Genomic DNA, 18,661 nt, shown 5'->3' with positions numbered 1-18,661 from the left:
AATTGGTGCAAGACTTTCGGAAAATAGGGGTAAGTTATAGGGAGAGACTGGGACTATACAATAGCCACAAGAGCCAAGAGGGAATAATAAGAGTGACGTCTAGAACAAAGTGCTTGGATTAAAAATGATGTAAGACAGGGATTAAGTCTTACAGTCCTACTGTTCAGTCTGTACATCGAAGAAGCAATGATGGATATAAAATAAAGGTTCAGGAGTGGAATTAATGTTGAAGGTGATAGGATATCAATGACAAGATTCCTGAGTGAAAGTGAGGAAAAATTACATGAACTGCTGAATGGAATGAACAGTCTAATGAGTAGAGAATATGGGTTTAGAGTAAATCGAAAGAAAGGGGAAAGCAGTGAGACGTAGCAGAAATGAGAACAGCTAGAAACTGAACACCAGGATTGATGGTCACGAGGTAGATGAAGTTGAGGAATTCTGCTACTTACGCAGCAAAATAACCGAAGACTAATCGAGCAAGGGGGACATGAAATGCAGATCAGAAATGCCAAGAAGGGCATTACTGGCCAAGAGAAGTCTACTGGTATGAAACACAGGCCTTAATTTGAGGAAAAAATTTCTGGAAATGTACGTTTGGAGTACAGCATTGTGTGGTAGTGAAACATGGATTGTGGTAAAACTGGAACAGAAGAAGCATTTGAGGTGTGATGTTATAGACTAATGTTGAAAATTAGGTGGACTGATAAGGTAAGAAATGAGGAGGTTCTGCGCAGAATCGGAGAGGAATAGAATATGTGGAAAACACTTACAAGGCTAAGGGAGAGCATGATAGGACATCTGTTAAGATGTCAGGGAATGACTTCCATAGTACTAGAGGGAGGTGTAGAGGACAAAAACTGTAGAGTGGGACAGAGTTTGAAATACACTCAGCAGATAATTGAGGACGTAGATTGCAAATGCTACTCTGAGTTCAAGATATTGTCACTGGAGAGGAATTCGCGGCGGGCCGCATAAAACCAGCAACGAGACTGATGACTCGGAGTGCCGCAGGAAAGTGTGAAAGGACCGCCATTACTTTCTGTATACTTAAATGAACTGGTGGAAAGGGTAAGCAGCAGACTGCAGTTGTTTGCTCAAAAAATGGTTCAATGGCTCTAAGCACTATGGGACGTAACATCTGAGGTCATCAGTCCCCTAGAACGTAGAACTACTTAAACCTAACTAACCTAAGGACATCACACACATCCATGCCCGAGGCAGGTTTCGAACCTGCGACCGTAGCAGCAGCGAGGTTCCGGACTGAAGCGCCCAGAACCGCTCGGCCACAGAGGCAGTTGTTTGCTGATGATGCTTTGGTATATGGGAAGGTGTCGACGTCGAGTGACTGTCGGGGGATAAAAGTAGACTTAGACAAAATTCTAGTTGATGTGATGAATGGAATCTGGCTCTAAGTGTATAAAACTGGAAGTTAATATAAATGAGTAGGAAAAACAATCGCATAATGTCATGTGCTGCCTGACTTAGTCACGTCGATAAAACACCCAGGCGTAACGTTGCAAAGCAATGCGAAACGGAACGAGCGTGTAAGGACCGTAGTAGGGAAGACAAATGGTCGACTTCGGTTTGTTGTTGTTGTGGTCTTCAGTGCTGAGACTGGTTTGATGCACGTCTCCATGCTACTCTATCCTGTGCAAGCTTCTTTATCTCCCAGTACCTACAGCAACCTACATCCTTCTGAATCTGCTTAGTGTATTCATCTTCTTGGGTTTGATGCAGCTCTCCATGCTACTCTATCCTTTGCAAGCTTCTTCATCTCCCAGTACCTACTGCAACCTACATCCTTCTGAATCTGCTTAGTGTATTCATCTCTTTGTCTCCCTCTACGATTTTTATCCTCCACGCTGACCTCCAATACTAAATTGGTGATCCCTTGATGCCTCAGAACATGTCCTACCAACCGATCCCTTCTTACAGTCAAGTTGTCCCACAAACTCCTCTTCTCCCCAATTCTATTCAATACCTCCTCATTACTTATGTGACTTCGGTTTATTGGAAGAATTATAGGATAGGGAACAGCGTACAGAAAACGAATGCGACCCATTCTTGGATATTTTGGATCCCCACGAGGTCGGTTTACAGCTACATCTACATCTACATAGATACTCCGCAAGCCACTGTACGGTGCGTGGCGGAGGGTACCCTGCACCACTACTTGTCATTCTCCTCCTGTTCCACTCACAAACACAGCGAAGGAAAAACGACTGTGCGCACGCCTCCGTATTAGCCCTAATTTCTCGTATCTTATCTTCGTGGTACTTAAGCGCGATGTATGTTGACGGGAGTAGAATCACTAGGCAGTCAGCTTCAAATCTAGTTCTCTAAATTTAAAGGAAGACGTGGAAGCAATTCAGAAGCGGGGTGCTGGATATGTTACCGGTAGGTTCGATGAACACGAAAGTGTTATGAAGGTGACTCGGGAACTACAATGGGAATCTCTAAAGGGGAAGCGACGGTCTTTTCGAGGAACACTATTTAGAAAATTTAGAGGTTACTGCTGAACGATTGTAATGCCGCCAATATACTGGGTGATCAAAAAGTCAGTATAAATTTGAAAACTTAATAAACACGGAATAATGTAGATAGAGAGGTAAAAATTGACACACATGCTTGGAATGACATGGAATTTTATTAGAACAAAAAAGAAAACAAAGTTCACAAAATGTCCGACAGATGGCGCTGGCCAGCAAAAAGTCAGTGACTGCGCATGACAATCGTGTATAAAAGAAGCTGTAATGAGAGAGAGAATCAGATACGCCAGCAGTCGCAACATGTTGACGTTACCTTAAAAGACGCTTTTAGTGAAGCTGTATTATCAGAATGGGGAATGTGCTCGTTCAGCGTTACGATCCTATCGCCATAGGAGGGGGATTCGAACGGGTAAAGGTCCGTTGACAAATGCAACTGTGGCGAGAATGATTTCGAAGTTAGAAGCCACGGGTTGTTTAGACGATAGACCCCGTAGTGGCCGACCGAGCACAAGGCGTAATGTTGCTGAGACAGTTCAAGAAGAAATGGAGACTGTAGCGGGTTCGTCTATGCACGGGGAAGTCAGCGCTCGTGCAGTCGCACGGCGCACCGGCATTCCATACACTACTGTTTGGTTGGCACTTAGGCGTACCCTCCGATGCTATCCTTACAAAACCCTTCGGCAACATGAACTGTTACCTGGCGATTTAGTGAAGCTGAGGGCATTTGCGGTGTGGGCGTTTCAAAAGATGGCGGAAGATGACGATTGGTTGAGTAACGTGTTGTGGACCGACGAAGCTCATTTCACGCTCCGCGGGTCTGTCAACAACCACAACGGCAGAATTTCGGCTACCGAAAATCCTAGAACTGTAGTGGAAACTCCATTGCACGACTAGAAAGTCACGGTATAGGTTGGCTTTACCACATCTACCGTTATCGGGCCTTTTTTCTTCGAGGAAATGCGTGATTCTGGTTTTGTAAGTGCTACCGTGACGGGTGAGCGGTACGCCGATATGTTACAGAATCGCATCATCCCCAGCCTGGCTGATAAAGATCTGCTGGAACGTACGGTGTTTATGCAGGATGGCGCTCCACACCATTGAGGTGTCAGGTTAGAGGGGTGTTCTGAACACAATTTCGACACAAAGCAGCTCAATAGACTATGGAGTGGAAGGGGTAGGCTAGCAATAGAACAGTGCATTACCATTGACTAGACACTCATTTATTGAACACGTAAGTCAGGTATTACCCAAAAGTAACAATCAGTACAAATTACAAAATAATATTCTTTTTCTTTAAGTCACTCAAACATTTAAAAAGGCAAATAGCAATGATTTAACTGAAAGCCTTTTAAGAAAGCAAGACAAGATAATTTGAATGATTTGAATCATATTTAAATAGGCTCTGACCGAGCACATATTTTAAAACTAAATACTTCCTTTAAGGATCCAGCGATCAACATTAATTACATAATCCTCAACAACCATATTACATCCAAGATATTTAAGATTAAACAGTAATACATAACATCGGAGAGCTGCAGTCCCAAGTTTTAATCAGCACGTTTCAGATGGACTGCACTGCAACAGTACAAGTCCCTCAGAGGAGGTCCCCACACATGAAGTTATTGCCGCAATTGACAAAATATCAACATCATTCCATGTACAGACCTAAAACAAACTAAAAGCTCTCTTAAGTTTGGTACAGTTAATTCCCTTTCAACATGACATACATCACAAGTCTAGCCCTAGGACGGCACCGACACCCCGCAACGTAGCACGCGAAAAAATATAGCGATGCACTCATGACGTATCCTTACAAAATCCAAGAACAGAGAGCCGGCTCCCAAATAGCGGAACATTTAACCACGCGCAGCGTGAGGGTTTGCGGGATGCTGATCTCGCCCTTAACCTCAACACCAGTTCAAATACTAGTCAGTCTACAATCTCGAACCACCATACACATTCCTTCAGTTACTGCATAGAAAGCCAATGTGATAGGCACACAGACCAGCATATGATAAAAGCTTAAGCAATTTCCGTACTAGAAAACCCTTATGAATAGTAGCCGTATTTTTTTAAACGTGAGCTCACCCACAATCAAAAGACAGACAACGCCAATCTTAAGGACAGTAGCACGTAAGCAAGTAGCAATGGTAGCTTCTGCTTAGATTCGCTATAAATCAGCGCGTGATTTAGCACACCAGGGAACAGTCTTTACAATACAACCATCAATACAATAGCAAATTGCTCACACATATACTCCCACACAATTTCGATTCGCAAAGCCATATACAAAACGTGGAGAACGTATCACTTAGACCAACATAATGGTGTTCCCTCAGTTACCCCAAATAAGTGACTCCCTTAGTTGCACAGCAAAAAACCAGACCTAATGAAACCACCTCAGTTTTCGCCTCTAAATTGTCACATTTCAAGTGAGACTGCATCACTAATGTAATTTTTCATCACCAGTTCCCGTACAGTCAATACAAGCATCTGATTTTCACCCGTTTATAACGGCAGGCATGCAACATCGAACGGAATAGAGCTCTTACCAATTCTCTTCTCCGAAAGCAGCCACCGCAACTCTCGGGAACCACTGGGACATCTAATGCAAAAATCGTTACTCCTTCACACAAATTACAGGACGCCCCGCTGCTTGCTACGGCGCCTTCCGTTCAGAGCCAACTTGTATATCTTCATGCGATAGGCCCGGTCCCACACTCGCGGCGTCAACCCGACAACCGTCTTCCACCACGTCCCGCAGCACATCGCCAAACAGGACCTCGCCTCGTTACCCCTCGCGTAGGCGCTGCTTACCGCCCTGACCGTGGCAGGAAAGATAAACCACCAGAGTGGCACTATCGATATGAGCCGCCACGGCTCAACCATATTGCTAGACGCATGAAAAATCTCTTGCGCGCGTCGTTTGGTGATGATCGTGTGCTCAGCCTCCACTTTTATCATGCTAGGACTCCCAGATCCCCAGACCTCAGTCCGTGCGATTATTGGCTTTGGGGTTACCTGAAGTCGCAAGTGTATCGTGATCGACCGACATCTCTAGGGATGCTGAATGACAACATCCGACGCCAATGTGTCACCATAACTCCGGACACGCTTTACAGTGCTGTTCACAACATTATTCCTTGACTACAGCTATTGTTGAGAAATGATGGTGGACATATTGAGCATTTCCTGTAAAGAACATCATCTTTGCTTTGTCTTACTTTGTTATGCTAATGGTTCAAATGGTTCAAATGGCTGTGAGCACTATGGGACTTAACTGCTGAGGTAATCAGTCCCATAGAACTTAGAACTACTTAAACCTAACTAACCTACGGACATCACACACATCCATGCTCGAGGCAGGATTCGAACCTGCGACCGTAGCGGTCACGCGGTTCCAGACTGTAGCGCCTAAAACCGCTCGGTCACTTCGGCCCGCGCTATTATGATCAGATGAAGCGCCATCTGTCGGACATTTTTTGAACTTTTGTATTTTTTTGGTTGTAATAAATCCCCATGTCATTCCAAGCATGTGTGTCAATTTGTATCTCTCCATCTACATTATTCCATGATTTATTCAGTTTTCAAATTTATACTGACTTTTTGATCACCCGGTACATTTCGCTTAAGGACAACGAAGATAAGGTAAGAGATATTAGGATCCATACGGAGGCATATAGATAGCCTTTTATCCCCTCATATTTGCGAGGAGATCAGGAAAGAACATGACTGATAGTGGAACAACGTAGTCTACGCTCTGCCCTATATGCCGGCTTGATCGGTATGTATGTAGATGTAGGTGTAACATCCTTACATCTGCATACGACACAAAACACAATACATCTTCTAGGAGGTTTCAGATTAACGCGCTCTCCCTAGCTGAGTGAAGACTCATTCTAGACCTTTTTATGTTCATGCATACACTGTGCAATACAATTTCACACCGTGCTGATTTCATTGATTTTTTACGTTTAGCTTGTATGTTGCAGGCGGCCGCTGTTGAATCACCAGCTACTATCCTATCACGAGCAGTACCTCTCCTTTCATGACGAGCTTAGTGCACTATGCGAGCAGCAACATCCGAAGTCATCACAAATGTTCGCTCTCGCCGACGCACTGTACTCCCTCTGTCGTAACAATTGGATCGAAACAGCTCGGATATTTAACGAAGGCAATTCATCCCATATCTACACTGTAGGTAAGTTTATCACTGGGACTGATCATTTTATATTAACTCACTGATAACTTTCCACTGCGTTCTAACTGGAAGTGTGAATTGCAAAAATCTGTTTGGTTACCTAGTTTAGGGTCTTCCGTCATTTTCAATGCCACGCAAGATAATTGCTGATGCTAACTACTTCAATACAACTTATTATTGGTTCGTGTACTACACAGGCTATAACAAAACAGTTGTAATTTGTGTAGAGGATACAAAATGAAACAGATATTAATGCGACAAAAATTTCATAGTTGCACTGTTTTGCCACCAGGCAGGTTTCGACGCTAGTGATTTTCTGAGACGGTGTTCAAAATGTCGTGTGATGAATGTTCTTTAGAGATGTGATTCAAAACGTCGTCCATCTACTGCAATGCACAACTGCAATCTGCGTGCTAACGATTGTCTGCCACGCTCAGAACAACCAGATGTTTCACGAATAATGACTCCAGCTTCAGGCAAGCGGTCAGGGAGCCCTTCTGCAATGCGTGTCGGCGTTTCACACACCAGACGCTTCGCGTCTTTCCACAAAAAGAAATCCCTAGGAGGTCAGCAACATCGCCAAACCAACGTTCAACACATGGCAGATTAAACACCACGTCTGACCATCACTGTCAGTAAAATGTTTATGGATTCAGAGAGGGGAAACGATTCACATGTGAAAGTTTAAAACCTAAGGAATAACAGCTTTTAACGGTAATTCGTTTGCAAAAACTGATAAAGTTCCACGCGGAAATTCTGCTAGTGGCCAACCAGGTGGATGCGGAGCGTTTTAACAATAGCCTTACGTGGGAGATAAGAGGTAAAATAATATAACCTCTCTCTACGGCTGAAGAATTTAAATCCGTCATGAATATTAATTCTCCGTTGGAGTACTGGCTGAATACGTCAGTTTCAAGACCAAGGCGTTTACAAAAATATCTACTTATAAAGCTCGTGACCTAGATGTTGTATATCAAGTAATATAATATCCCTCATTGGAAAAGTTTAAAATAGACTGACTAACTGGTTTCAACGCTAATTTGTTTGCAAAAACGTTTAACATAAGGGGGTGCGAGCAGGTTGGTAATCCCTATGTTAAATTATATAGAACTTATTCGTATGAGAAGTACCTTTTATCAGAGTTTACTGGGAATAAAAATTCGTAAAAATGTGATTTGCAGATTACATACTTCTTGCCACTTTAACACAAGGATTTCTAAAAATATTGGTTAGTTTTGAGTCTTGCTTGTAGGAAGTCCATTGTTAGCTGTTGCTCTCACATATAACTGACTTTGTTAATAGAAAATAGTATTGACAAATACTTACTGCCAGTCAAATTCTGTCTAGCTAAATGCTGCTGCTGATGGCGCTTCATATTGGACATATGTACAGAAGATAAAATGATAGTGTGTATGCTATCGCATTATAAAAACTGAAATTGCTGGAAGAATGGGGAGCTGAGATTGCACGCCGTTGGTGACCTGGGACCTCTCACCGTAACGCCATTGGTCACAGGGAGATGGGGAGGGATGATATCATCGTACAAGTGCCAGATGCTGGCATCAGCCATGCTGGGAAAGCTGATTGTGATTGAAAGTTGATGCTGATGTCAACAATGTGGCCCAGAACTACAAGTGATATCTGCTACTGCTGGGTAAAGTTTTTGTTGGGAATGCGACAGATTAGAGAGCATGGAACTCATGAGGGACAAAATAGGGGACAAGTGCGTGTGAATGCGATGTCTTCTTCCCATGTAGCAGGCTGCTACCAAACTTTGCCAAAAACTGTGTCTCTCGCCACGCTAAAACGGTAGCATTTTGCGCCAGGCATCTTCACACCTCTTGTCTCCAAGGTAACCAACAACAAGACTGTAACGACGTAGTAGCTGACAAATGCCTGGAGCTGAAAGCGATAACCTTTTACGACCTCGCAATGACCGGTTCTCGGTAAACCCCTTCCATCAAAAAATAGGTCTCCTGCCAACTGCTGAGAATGGCAGCGGCCAAATCCTGCCTGGTGGGACACTGACAGCCAATAATGCCTTCGTTCGTTAGAGGGTCCTCATCCTGTCTGGGTGCCAGCTGTCGTAAGGAAAGACGTTTTCTGTATCAAGGTGCCTCTTTGAAGAAGACTCAGCAGTTCAGATTTTCTGCAGACTCAGCAGAAAATTTACTAATTTCTCTCATAGTGGTCGTATAATAGATCAGCTACTCGGATACTGTTCTGCAGTACGCATGGAATCTGGCTTCTACTGCCTCTTTAGAGTCCGATTTTTCTTTGAGGAAGAAAGAGGAAAGTAACGCACCGCATTTCTTTTCTCAATGCTACAAATGTGAAGCGTTACGTAAGTATTGTTTGAAGTGTCCTGAGAGAGCGCGCCAAGTTTGCGTCTCTCCCGACAGATAGCGTAGCTACAGGACAGTTCCGAAGTGGCGTCCGTGGATGACAAACAACGTGCCGTCATTGTATTTCTCACTCCAGAGAAATAAATTGTGGGGACTATTCACAAACGCTTGTGGAAAGCCTATGGAGCATGTGCTGTCGACAGAAATATAATTAGTCGCTGGGCACAGAGGGTGAGGTCATCAGAAGATGGTTCGGCAGAGCTCCGCGGTTTGCAGCGGTCGGCTAGACCATCCACTGCTGTCACATTTGACATGTTGCAGCAAGCTGATGCTGTCCTTCGCGAGAACAGGCGCATTACGACTCGTCAGTTGGTGGTGCAATCGTCAATCAGGAAAGGAAGTGTGGATGCAATTTTCCGCACTATTGGATATTCAAAAGTATGTGCAAGATGGGTCCTGCGGTGTCTAATGGTGGATCACAAATCGCACACATAATTTGTCTTCATTTGCTGCAACGTTTTGAAGCTGAGGGGGAGGCCTTCTTGTCCCGGCTTGTTACAGGTGATGAAACCTGGGTTCACCATTTTGAGCCAGAAACAAAACGACAATCGATGGTATGGTCCCATTCTCAGTCCCCTTAAAAGAAAAAATTCAAAGCAACTGCTTCCACCGGTGAGGACATGATCTCAGTGTTGTGGCACTGCGGAGGTGTGATTCTCATTGACGTGATGCCAAGACGCTGTGCCATTAACTGAAAAGCGTATGTCAAAACATTAACAAAACTCAAGACGCGCTTCTGGTGATTTTAGCGCAACAGTAAGTCAGGTGTTTTGCTGCAACACGATAACGCTTTACCCCACTCAAGGCTGAGGATTGCTAAACACATCGCAAAACAGGTTTGGACAGTGTTACCCCATCCACCTTACAGCCCTCATATAACACCCTCGCACTTCCACTTGTTTGGGCCATTAAAGGATGCCATTCGTAGAAGGCATGAATGTGGAGGTGATTCATACAGTGAAGCACTGGCTCCGACATCAGAACACCCCCCTTATTTCGCGCTGGAGTAAGGCCATAGATCGGGATGGAGATTACGTGGAAAATTAGGGTGTGCAGATAAAATATCATTCTTTCGTGTGTGTAATTCTCATTATGTTCAATAAAGAATTGTTGAAGGAAAAAATGGTGCATTACTTTCAGGGAAACTCTCATAAAATCATTTTATAACATTTCGATCGCTTCATCCTTCACTTTAAAGACTTGCGTTCTTAATTCAGTGAACAATCTGCTTCAACTCCAATGATGCGTACGATATACTTTTTTCTGTAGTGCTGTGTGCCATTTAGTTAAATCACAAAAAGCACTAGGCACTTCGTGACTGAAATTAATCACTTGCGTTCCTCCACAACCTCCATGTCAGATATGCCAGTTTGTTTTGTGTTAGTACTGCCATTGTTTGTCAAATGTTTATTCATAACTTCAGCCGAATAAATGAAGTAATAATTCATTTCTTATCCAGTAGCTGTAGGACTCGCAATTCATTATTTTGTGGGGTAGTAAAGTAACGTACCTCATAGAGAGGACCTCTTTCATATTTAGACATAAATATAACAACCATTTCCAAGTCACCCCTAGCGGCAACGTAAACCCGTATGTACAAGCATGTGCAAGAAACAATAGAATGAGAATGTCATTTCGTTAAGAGTTTATTGAGTCTAATCATGACCACTGTCTCAGAAGTCTTCTTGCATGATGCTAGGGAGTCACATATTCTTTTCTGCACACGGCTCACACAATTACAGAACCTCCACTAGCTTGGACAGTCCCATGGCGACATATGGGGTCCATCGATTCATGAGGTTGTCTCCATACCCTTACACGTCCATTCACAGCGATAAAATTTGAAAGGAGACGCGTCCGACCAGGCAACATGTTTGCAGTCATAAACAGTCTAATGTCGATGTTGACGGGCCCAGGTGAGGCGCAAAGCTTTGTGTCGTGCTGTCATCAACGGTGCACAAGTGGGCCTTCGGCTCTGAAAGACCATATCGATGATGTTTCGTTGAATGGTTCGCACATTGACACTTGTCGATAGCCCATCATTGAAATATGCAGCAATCTGCGGAAGGGTTGCACTTCTGTCACGATGAACGATTCTCTTCAGTCGCCATTGGTCCCATTCTTACAGGATCTTTTTCCGGCCGCATTCTTGTTGGAGCTTTGATGTTTTACCACATTCCTGATATTCACGGTACACTCGCGAAATGGTCGTACAAGAAAATCCGCACTTCATAGCTGTGGCCCATTGCTCGTGCGCCGACTGTAACACCACGTTCAAAATCGCTTAAAGCTTGACAACTTGCTATTGTATCCGCAGTAACCGATCTGACAACTGCACCAGACACTTGTTGTCTTGTGTAGGCCTTGCCGACCACAGCGCCGTATTGTGCCTGTTTGCATATCTCTGTACTTGAATACGCATGCCTATACCAGTTTCTCGAGTATAGAAAAATATGTATCCAGCGGCTCTCTATGGGAACAATGGTGCCTTACAGAGAGAGATCTGTGTGTCTCCACATCCTATTTCACATCTTGCGAAGCATCACTGGAGCTATGCTCCCAAAGGCTTCTTCAACACTTTGGCGTAATTTTAGTTTTATAACGTGAGCCACTTGGGAATTATTTATTCCTCATAAGCAGTTGTCTGCGAGTTTAAGCACTAACTAGTTTTTAGTTAGTTCAATTCATGTTCCCTTGAAAAGGTTTGGTACATATAAATATCGCAATGACATCCCAGCCCATATAACGTGAGGGATGTTCCTTCTCATCTCTTGCACGTAATGGGAATTTCCTTAGACCTGGGATTCTGAACCTTTTCAGCTGGTGGACCCCTTCTTCAGTTCTTCAGTCGAAAATAATCCATGGTGGACCCTTAGTCTGTTCCCAATGATCCCCCCCCCCCCCCCCCCCCCCGAGGTATCAATAGTCTTTGGTTTAGAGATGAATGAAAACAACTTGAAGGTCAGAAATCGGCTTATGAAATAGGTAGTGCACTAACCTGACAAAGCAACTTTAACATTTAGTGATGCCTGGGGCCGCATACGTGCCAGCGAGCGCTGTGATTGGTCGACAAAGCTCGCTCCGCTCACGCGTAAAAGGTTTCAGGGCATCTAGCTCCGTTAGCCGGCGCACAAACGACCCCCGTATTGTTGCGAAACAGACGATCAGAGAAGCCGCATTCTCCGGCACTAAACTGTTTGTGCGCTGTCACTTAGGAACCGCAAAGGCTGCTTGGGAATATGACCTGAAGTAAAAGTACAAATGTTTTCACACGAAAAAAAGTGATGAATTTGATTATCACATTTTTATTCAATAATTTTACTCATTTTTTACGCGATTTGGAGAAACGTGGCCGCGGACCCCCTAGAAAGAGCCGGCGAACCTCTAAGGGGTCCGTGGACCACACGTTGCGAAACCCTGCCTTAGACCATATAATAATGTTCCTCATGTGTGGTTCAAATGGTTCTGAGCACTGTGGGACTTAACATCTGAGGTCATCAGTTCCCTAGAACTTAGAACAACTTAAACCTTACTAACCCAAGGACATCACACACATCCATGCCCGAGGCAAGATTCGAACCTGCGACCGTAGCAATCGCGCGGTTCCGGACTGAAGAGCCTAGAACCGCTCGGCCACCACGGCTGGCTCCTCATGTGTGAATTGCGATGTTTCGGATATTGGAAAGAAATACTCATGAGCGAGGCACAGCAATAATTGTGCAGCAATGCACGGCAGGATGCAAGTCGTTGCTCGAAGTCGTTGCACATACAATTCGTTTACAAACATCAGCCTAAATTTTTCCAAAGAAAATTTGACGCTGGCTGTTCGATACAGTTCCCCACAGCCATTTAATGAACAATGTAAGAGCATATGGACTATCGGACCAATTGTGTGATTGGATTGAAGAGTTCCTAAATAACAGAACGCAGCATGTCATTCTCAATGGAGAGGAGTCTTTCGAAGACAGAGTGATTTCAGGTGTGCCGCAGGGGAGTGTCGTAGGACCGTTGCTATTCACTATGTACATAAACGACCTTGTGGATGACATCGGAAGTTCACTGAGGCTTTTTGCGGATGATGTTGTGGTATATCGAGAGGATGTAACGATGGAAAATTGTACTGAAATGCAGGAGGACCTGCAGCGAATTGACGCATGGTGCAGGGAATGACAATTGAATCTTAATGTAGACAAGTGTAATGCGCTGCGAATACATAGAAAGAAAGATCCCTTATCGTTTAGCTACAATATAGGTCAGCAACTGGAAGCAGTTAATTCCATAAATTATCTGGGAGTACGCATTAGGAGTGATTTAAAATGGAATGTTCATATAAAGTTGATAGTTGGTAAAGCAGATGCCAGACTGAGATTCATTGGAAGAGTCCTAAGGAAATGCAATCCGAAAACAAAGTAAGTAGGATACAGCACGCTTGTAGCCCACTGCTTGAATACTGCTCAGCAGTAGAACACCAAGAAGAATCGCTTCTCGGCTTTTGGCAAGATCAATGTGTAGCTATTTTTTTTTAAGGTGAGTAACATAAATCTTTATTAGTATCAAACATTACAATAATAAAACATAATATCTCCTTGCACATTACAATCATTACCCAAGGAACCACCACTCTTACACCATACATATACAGATTCTGAACTTTCAAGTTTACGACAAACACGACTTCTTAAAACCAGTGGTTCATCACTAGACAGATAACTTCCTCCGCAGGATTTATTAGATTGGTGTACAATATTAAATGTCTTCCACGCAATTACATCACGTGTTGGAAAGGAATCCAAAGAACTCTTCTTAGCATCACTAGAACGAACGAAGGCAATAGTAATCCAACCATTCCCCGTTCCTTGCACAGACATAGCCAAACTAAATCTTGCAACAAAACCCATCCGTACCAGATACGGTTCATAGAACAGATAGAGAAGATCCAACGGAGAGCAGCGCGCTTCGTTACATGATCATCTAGTAATCGCGAAAGCGTTACGGAGATGATAGATAAACTCCAGTTGAAGACTGTGCAGGAGAGACGCTCAGTAGCTCGGTACGGGCTTTTGTTAAAAGTTTCGAGAACATACCTTCACCGAAGAGTCAAGCAGTATGTTGCTCCCTCCTACGTATATCTCGCGAAGAGACCATGAGGATAAAATCAGAGAGATTAGAGCCCACACAGAGGCATTACGACAAATTTTCTTTCCACGAACAATACGAGACTGGAATAGAAGGGAGAACCGATAGAGGTACTCAAGGTACTCTCCGCTTGCGGAGTATGGATGTACATATAGATGTAGATGTAGATCAATAATTTTTATTAAATCTGCGACCGGCATCGCGCCACTTACCGGTGCATCCTCAGGCAATATACGCTATTTAGAACATAGTAACGTTGAACATTGCCCTGTAGCCACTTCCCATCATTCACGTCCAATATACCGTCATCTGGTGAAAGCGGTCGTTAAAATTTAAAAATGAGTCAGGCCGTGTCCGTTGCCACGCGACTCCTCTCAGCTTGTACGGTCATTGCCGCTCCCACCAATTAAAAAGTTTTTTTAAATTTTTACTACCGCTTTCACCAGATGACGGTATATTGGACATGAATGGTGTGGAGTGGCTACGGGGCAATGTTGAACGTTACCACGTTATAAATAGCGTATATTGCCTGAGGATGCACCGATAAGTGGTGCGAAACCGGTCGCAGATTTAATAAAAATCATTGGTACAGCCAGTGCGGAATTTACTTTGGAAAAACGTCGAAGTTTGGCTGTGGTTTCCCGCACTATAAAACAACATGTTATCAAACTAAATGCTTTCAAATATTTTTTTAGTGTGGCCACTTATTGTTGACTGTAGTGTTTGAAGTACAACTGCTCGTTTGCGAATATGTTTCACTGCAGACTGCTCACTGTAGATACGGATGGCGGCACAAGCTTCCTCTCTCGTTTTCTTTCACCGACAACGAGGCTTGCCTTTGACACTGTCTGATAAAACACCACATGTCTCTCAACCTAGCGGTGTCAATTTACGAAGTGGACAGTGGCAAATGTTCTTATTATTTCTATCACTACCTACCTTATAATATGTGGACTTCCGTGCTACCACACATACACACCCACCCACCCACCCACCCACACCCACACCCACACACCCCCCCCCCCCCCCCCCACACACACACACACACACGCTATTTTTTGCTACTTTACGTCGTCAAATGGAACTATACTGTACTGAAACAAGATGTGGTGTGCGTACTGTTAGACCTTCAGTACACACACCATCAGATTATTTGACCCGTCGCTCTAACTTAGTAGGCGAGTTTCAGCAATATATCTCCTGGTCTTATCGTGGCGTGTTCATCTTCTGCCGTTAGGTCAGACGATGGAAATGCCACTTGCACGCTTAGAGTAGCAGATTGACGGTGACCAACTTTAAACAGAACTTGATTAATTTTCACACACATTTATTAAAATAATAACAAGCATAAAAATTACTTAACTTGGTTCTGGATGCTATTTTGCAATTGATAATCTGAAGTTCCTTTGGTATTGGTACGTTAATCTTATTCTCACATATCTCTCTGATACTTGACAAAAGTGTCTATACATTTATCTTCATGGCTATGTACAAGAATATGGTAATCTTATTAGGTGCAGACTGAAACTTGACTGTAGACTGGTACAGACAAATGTAGAACTCGTACAGACTAATGCAGACTGGTACACACTCGTTATAATACCTCTCGGGTTCATGTATCACTGCGCGAGTGTGATCCGCGAGGAGAAAATGTTCTACATTAGCAGCAGTCTCATTGGCTGCGTTATATATTAATACGCGGATCGACGAAAGCAGAATTTGGTCCGACTCTAAGACAGCGCCATCTCGTAGTGCGGAGACGGAAAGGCGCTGCGCCTGCGTTGATGTGCTTAGCGGGGCGCGCTCTAGTGGGAAAGTTGTGTACGCGCTGACTACGCGGAACTATGTTCACAACACAAGACAATACAATACTGACAAGGACGCTTTTTGTCAACTTCAGATTAGGGATATCAGTAAAACCATAGCTATTTCGTCAATTGTACAAAGCCAAGTGCAAGACAAAGACTTTTCGGGCATCCTGCATATGAAACAGACTCGCGTAACATTTGTACAATAAATTCTGATATCTACCTTTCTTATTACAGAAAATTTTGTACAAACACCACACTACATCATTTCTTGTTATTACTCTCGGATATTTGTTGGTTGTGAGCTATTCCAATCATTGATCATCGATGATTTAGCTAAACAACACCCAATTTTATCACACAGAGGAGACTCTGATGTTGGAGTATGATCAGCACCTAATGATGTCATTGTTTTGCAGATGAGGAGTGGGAGCTGGAGGACAGAAGCTACGCGACGCTCTCCGTTGACACTAACTGCATGCAGCTGTTGGCGAACGCCCTGGACCACCCCACGTGTCCGCTGGAAGACCTGCCACCGGAAACCATTACTCAGCGCGAGCAGTGCCGCGTGCAGCTCTGGACCGACGTGATGGAGAGATCGCCCCACATACCCGTGACCAGCTACCTGGCGTACACGCAGAGGACGAACGTCAACCTCTGTCTCTTGGCGTGGATGACTGTCAACTCATTCAGCATTTGTCAGGACGTCCCGTTTAGTATGATACAGTCCGTACGTGATGCTCGGTGCTTTTTCAGCAGTCCTGCCCACAAGTCCTGTCCGGAATTTAACGCCACAGGCGCCATCTGCTCTTTCTCCAGAGCTGTTCTGTTACTAAAGTGTCGCGACTTTTCCCTCAATAAGCATTCCGAACTGTGTAGTGTCACATTGCACCCGGACGGATCCTACTCAAACAAGAGCAATGTACCATGGATCAAACGCCTCAAAGGGCATATAGAGCCAACGCAAAGAACACTAAACTACAAAGCCAGTTTAAACAGTGCTACCTTGAAATACAAGGATTTCAGAATCGACAGCTTAAAAGTTTTAGAAATATCTTTTATAGCTATAAATATTGTTTTCCGTTTTTTGACTGCCGGAGTATACATGTACCTTCCCCAGTTACGCAACTTGCCCGGAAAGATATTCTTGTCCTTTCAGCTGACGGGTATAATCCAGATCTTGTGTTCTGAGGTCATGTATCGTATGACAGGTTTCCCCAAGTTATCGACAGCGGTGCAGATTGATAGCTCCCTTACGCTTCTCAGCTGTATCTGGCTGAACTCATTCTGCTACCAAATGTACGCATGCATTCGACATCTCAGGCTTCCTAATGATCTGCTGCCTGCTGAAGCGAGTGAGGTATTCCGTCGCCAGGTACTGTATGCACTTATACCCTGGGGCATAGTATCTGCAGCAAGTATTTCTTTGGAAAACACGAGCAACTATTACATGATTCACAGTCGCATAATACTCCTGGCTGCGATTTCGTTCTCGATAGCTCTCAATTTGATTCTCCTTGGACTGGTGGGATATATGTACCTACGTAATCGAAGGTTCATGTTGCGTCTTCGAATTTCTACTAATCACAAATTTGGTTCAAAGAAACAACTTGTTTTTCTGTCAGTTAAGACAGTCTTCTTAAGTGGCGTTGGTATAATTGCTAGAACTGGATTCCACCAGGCGCAAGGCATTGCACAGTTCGTATACTGTGTTCACATAGCTACGATGGCGCAGGGACCGCTGCTGTTCGTTTTTTTCATTTGTAACGAATCGACACTCCCTCTGTTCAAGGCGACCTTACTAGCATGGTGGAACCCAGATATTGTCAGATCCAGGCGAGAGCTGTGTTCAGCGGCTGAGAGAAATCTGGCAAAGAGACCCGATATTCAGCATTCATCTGAAGAATCCTCGATGTAATTTCCTTGAGTGTTTTTTTTTAAAGGACTGTTTTCAATGTAGACTGGACTGAAGCGTGTGGTAAGTTATAAAGATAGAATCTAGCTGATGGGAAAAAATTGACTGCGACTTACAACATAAAACACGTGCGCCAGTTTCCTAATCTATTCTTTATCTACAACCAAGTGCTTATTTGTAAATAGTAGCGCTCCTACGAATACTAATGGACATTAATAATTCATTATTGGTGCACAATGGAGTTGGAACTGAAGGTAAACTCTTAAAGGACTGTGTTACACGCTATTCGAGTAGAGGCGTTTGTGAGACAGGATAGTGTCTTACTGTGCAAAAAGTGTGTAAAGGCACTGTAGGAAACGTTAAAAGTTAATGTGTGTCGCATGTGCTAGTCTTAAGCAAGGAATAACGTTATTTTAAAGGGCACTTTCACTAACAGTCTTGTGGAAGGAAAAAGATGTATCAGAAGTTAAATTAAAAGGGGGCATGTTACTCCAGATGTTAAACTGTAATAGTATAGTATGTACAACACAGTGTGATTTGTAATGAGTAGACGGTAGGCCATTTTTTCAAATAAAAGTTGAATGAGCGGACTATGCAAATGAAATTGGTGTATGCGTGAATTTATTATGTGGCCCAACTGAACACCCTGCCATTAACTGCCAAATTGCAGCCATCACCACACATTTACCAGCCATCCCTGA

The 18,661-nt window shown here is 43.7% G+C and overlaps 1 protein-coding gene across 1 annotated transcript in view; it reads left to right on the top strand.

Moving 5' to 3' along the window:
* Positions 1 to 18,564, top strand: part of LOC126272358 (uncharacterized) — a 113,345-nt gene extending 94,781 nt beyond the window's left edge. Inside the window, exons 6-7 of the mRNA XM_049975169.1 lie at positions 6,488 to 6,696; positions 16,465 to 18,564. Of these exons, the coding sequence (XP_049831126.1) occupies positions 6,488 to 6,696; positions 16,465 to 17,963 (1,708 nt within the window). The 3' untranslated portion in view covers positions 17,964 to 18,564. The remainder of the gene's footprint in view (positions 1 to 6,487; positions 6,697 to 16,464) is intronic.
* Positions 18,565 to 18,661: the final 97 nt, after the last annotated feature.

Source organism: Schistocerca gregaria, chromosome 5, assembly GCF_023897955.1.
Source record: "Schistocerca gregaria isolate iqSchGreg1 chromosome 5, iqSchGreg1.2, whole genome shotgun sequence".
NCBI lineage: Eukaryota > Metazoa > Arthropoda > Insecta > Orthoptera > Acrididae > Schistocerca > Schistocerca gregaria.
The sequence above is the reverse complement of the archived record's forward strand: the minus strand, read 5'-3'. Positions and strand labels throughout refer to the sequence as shown.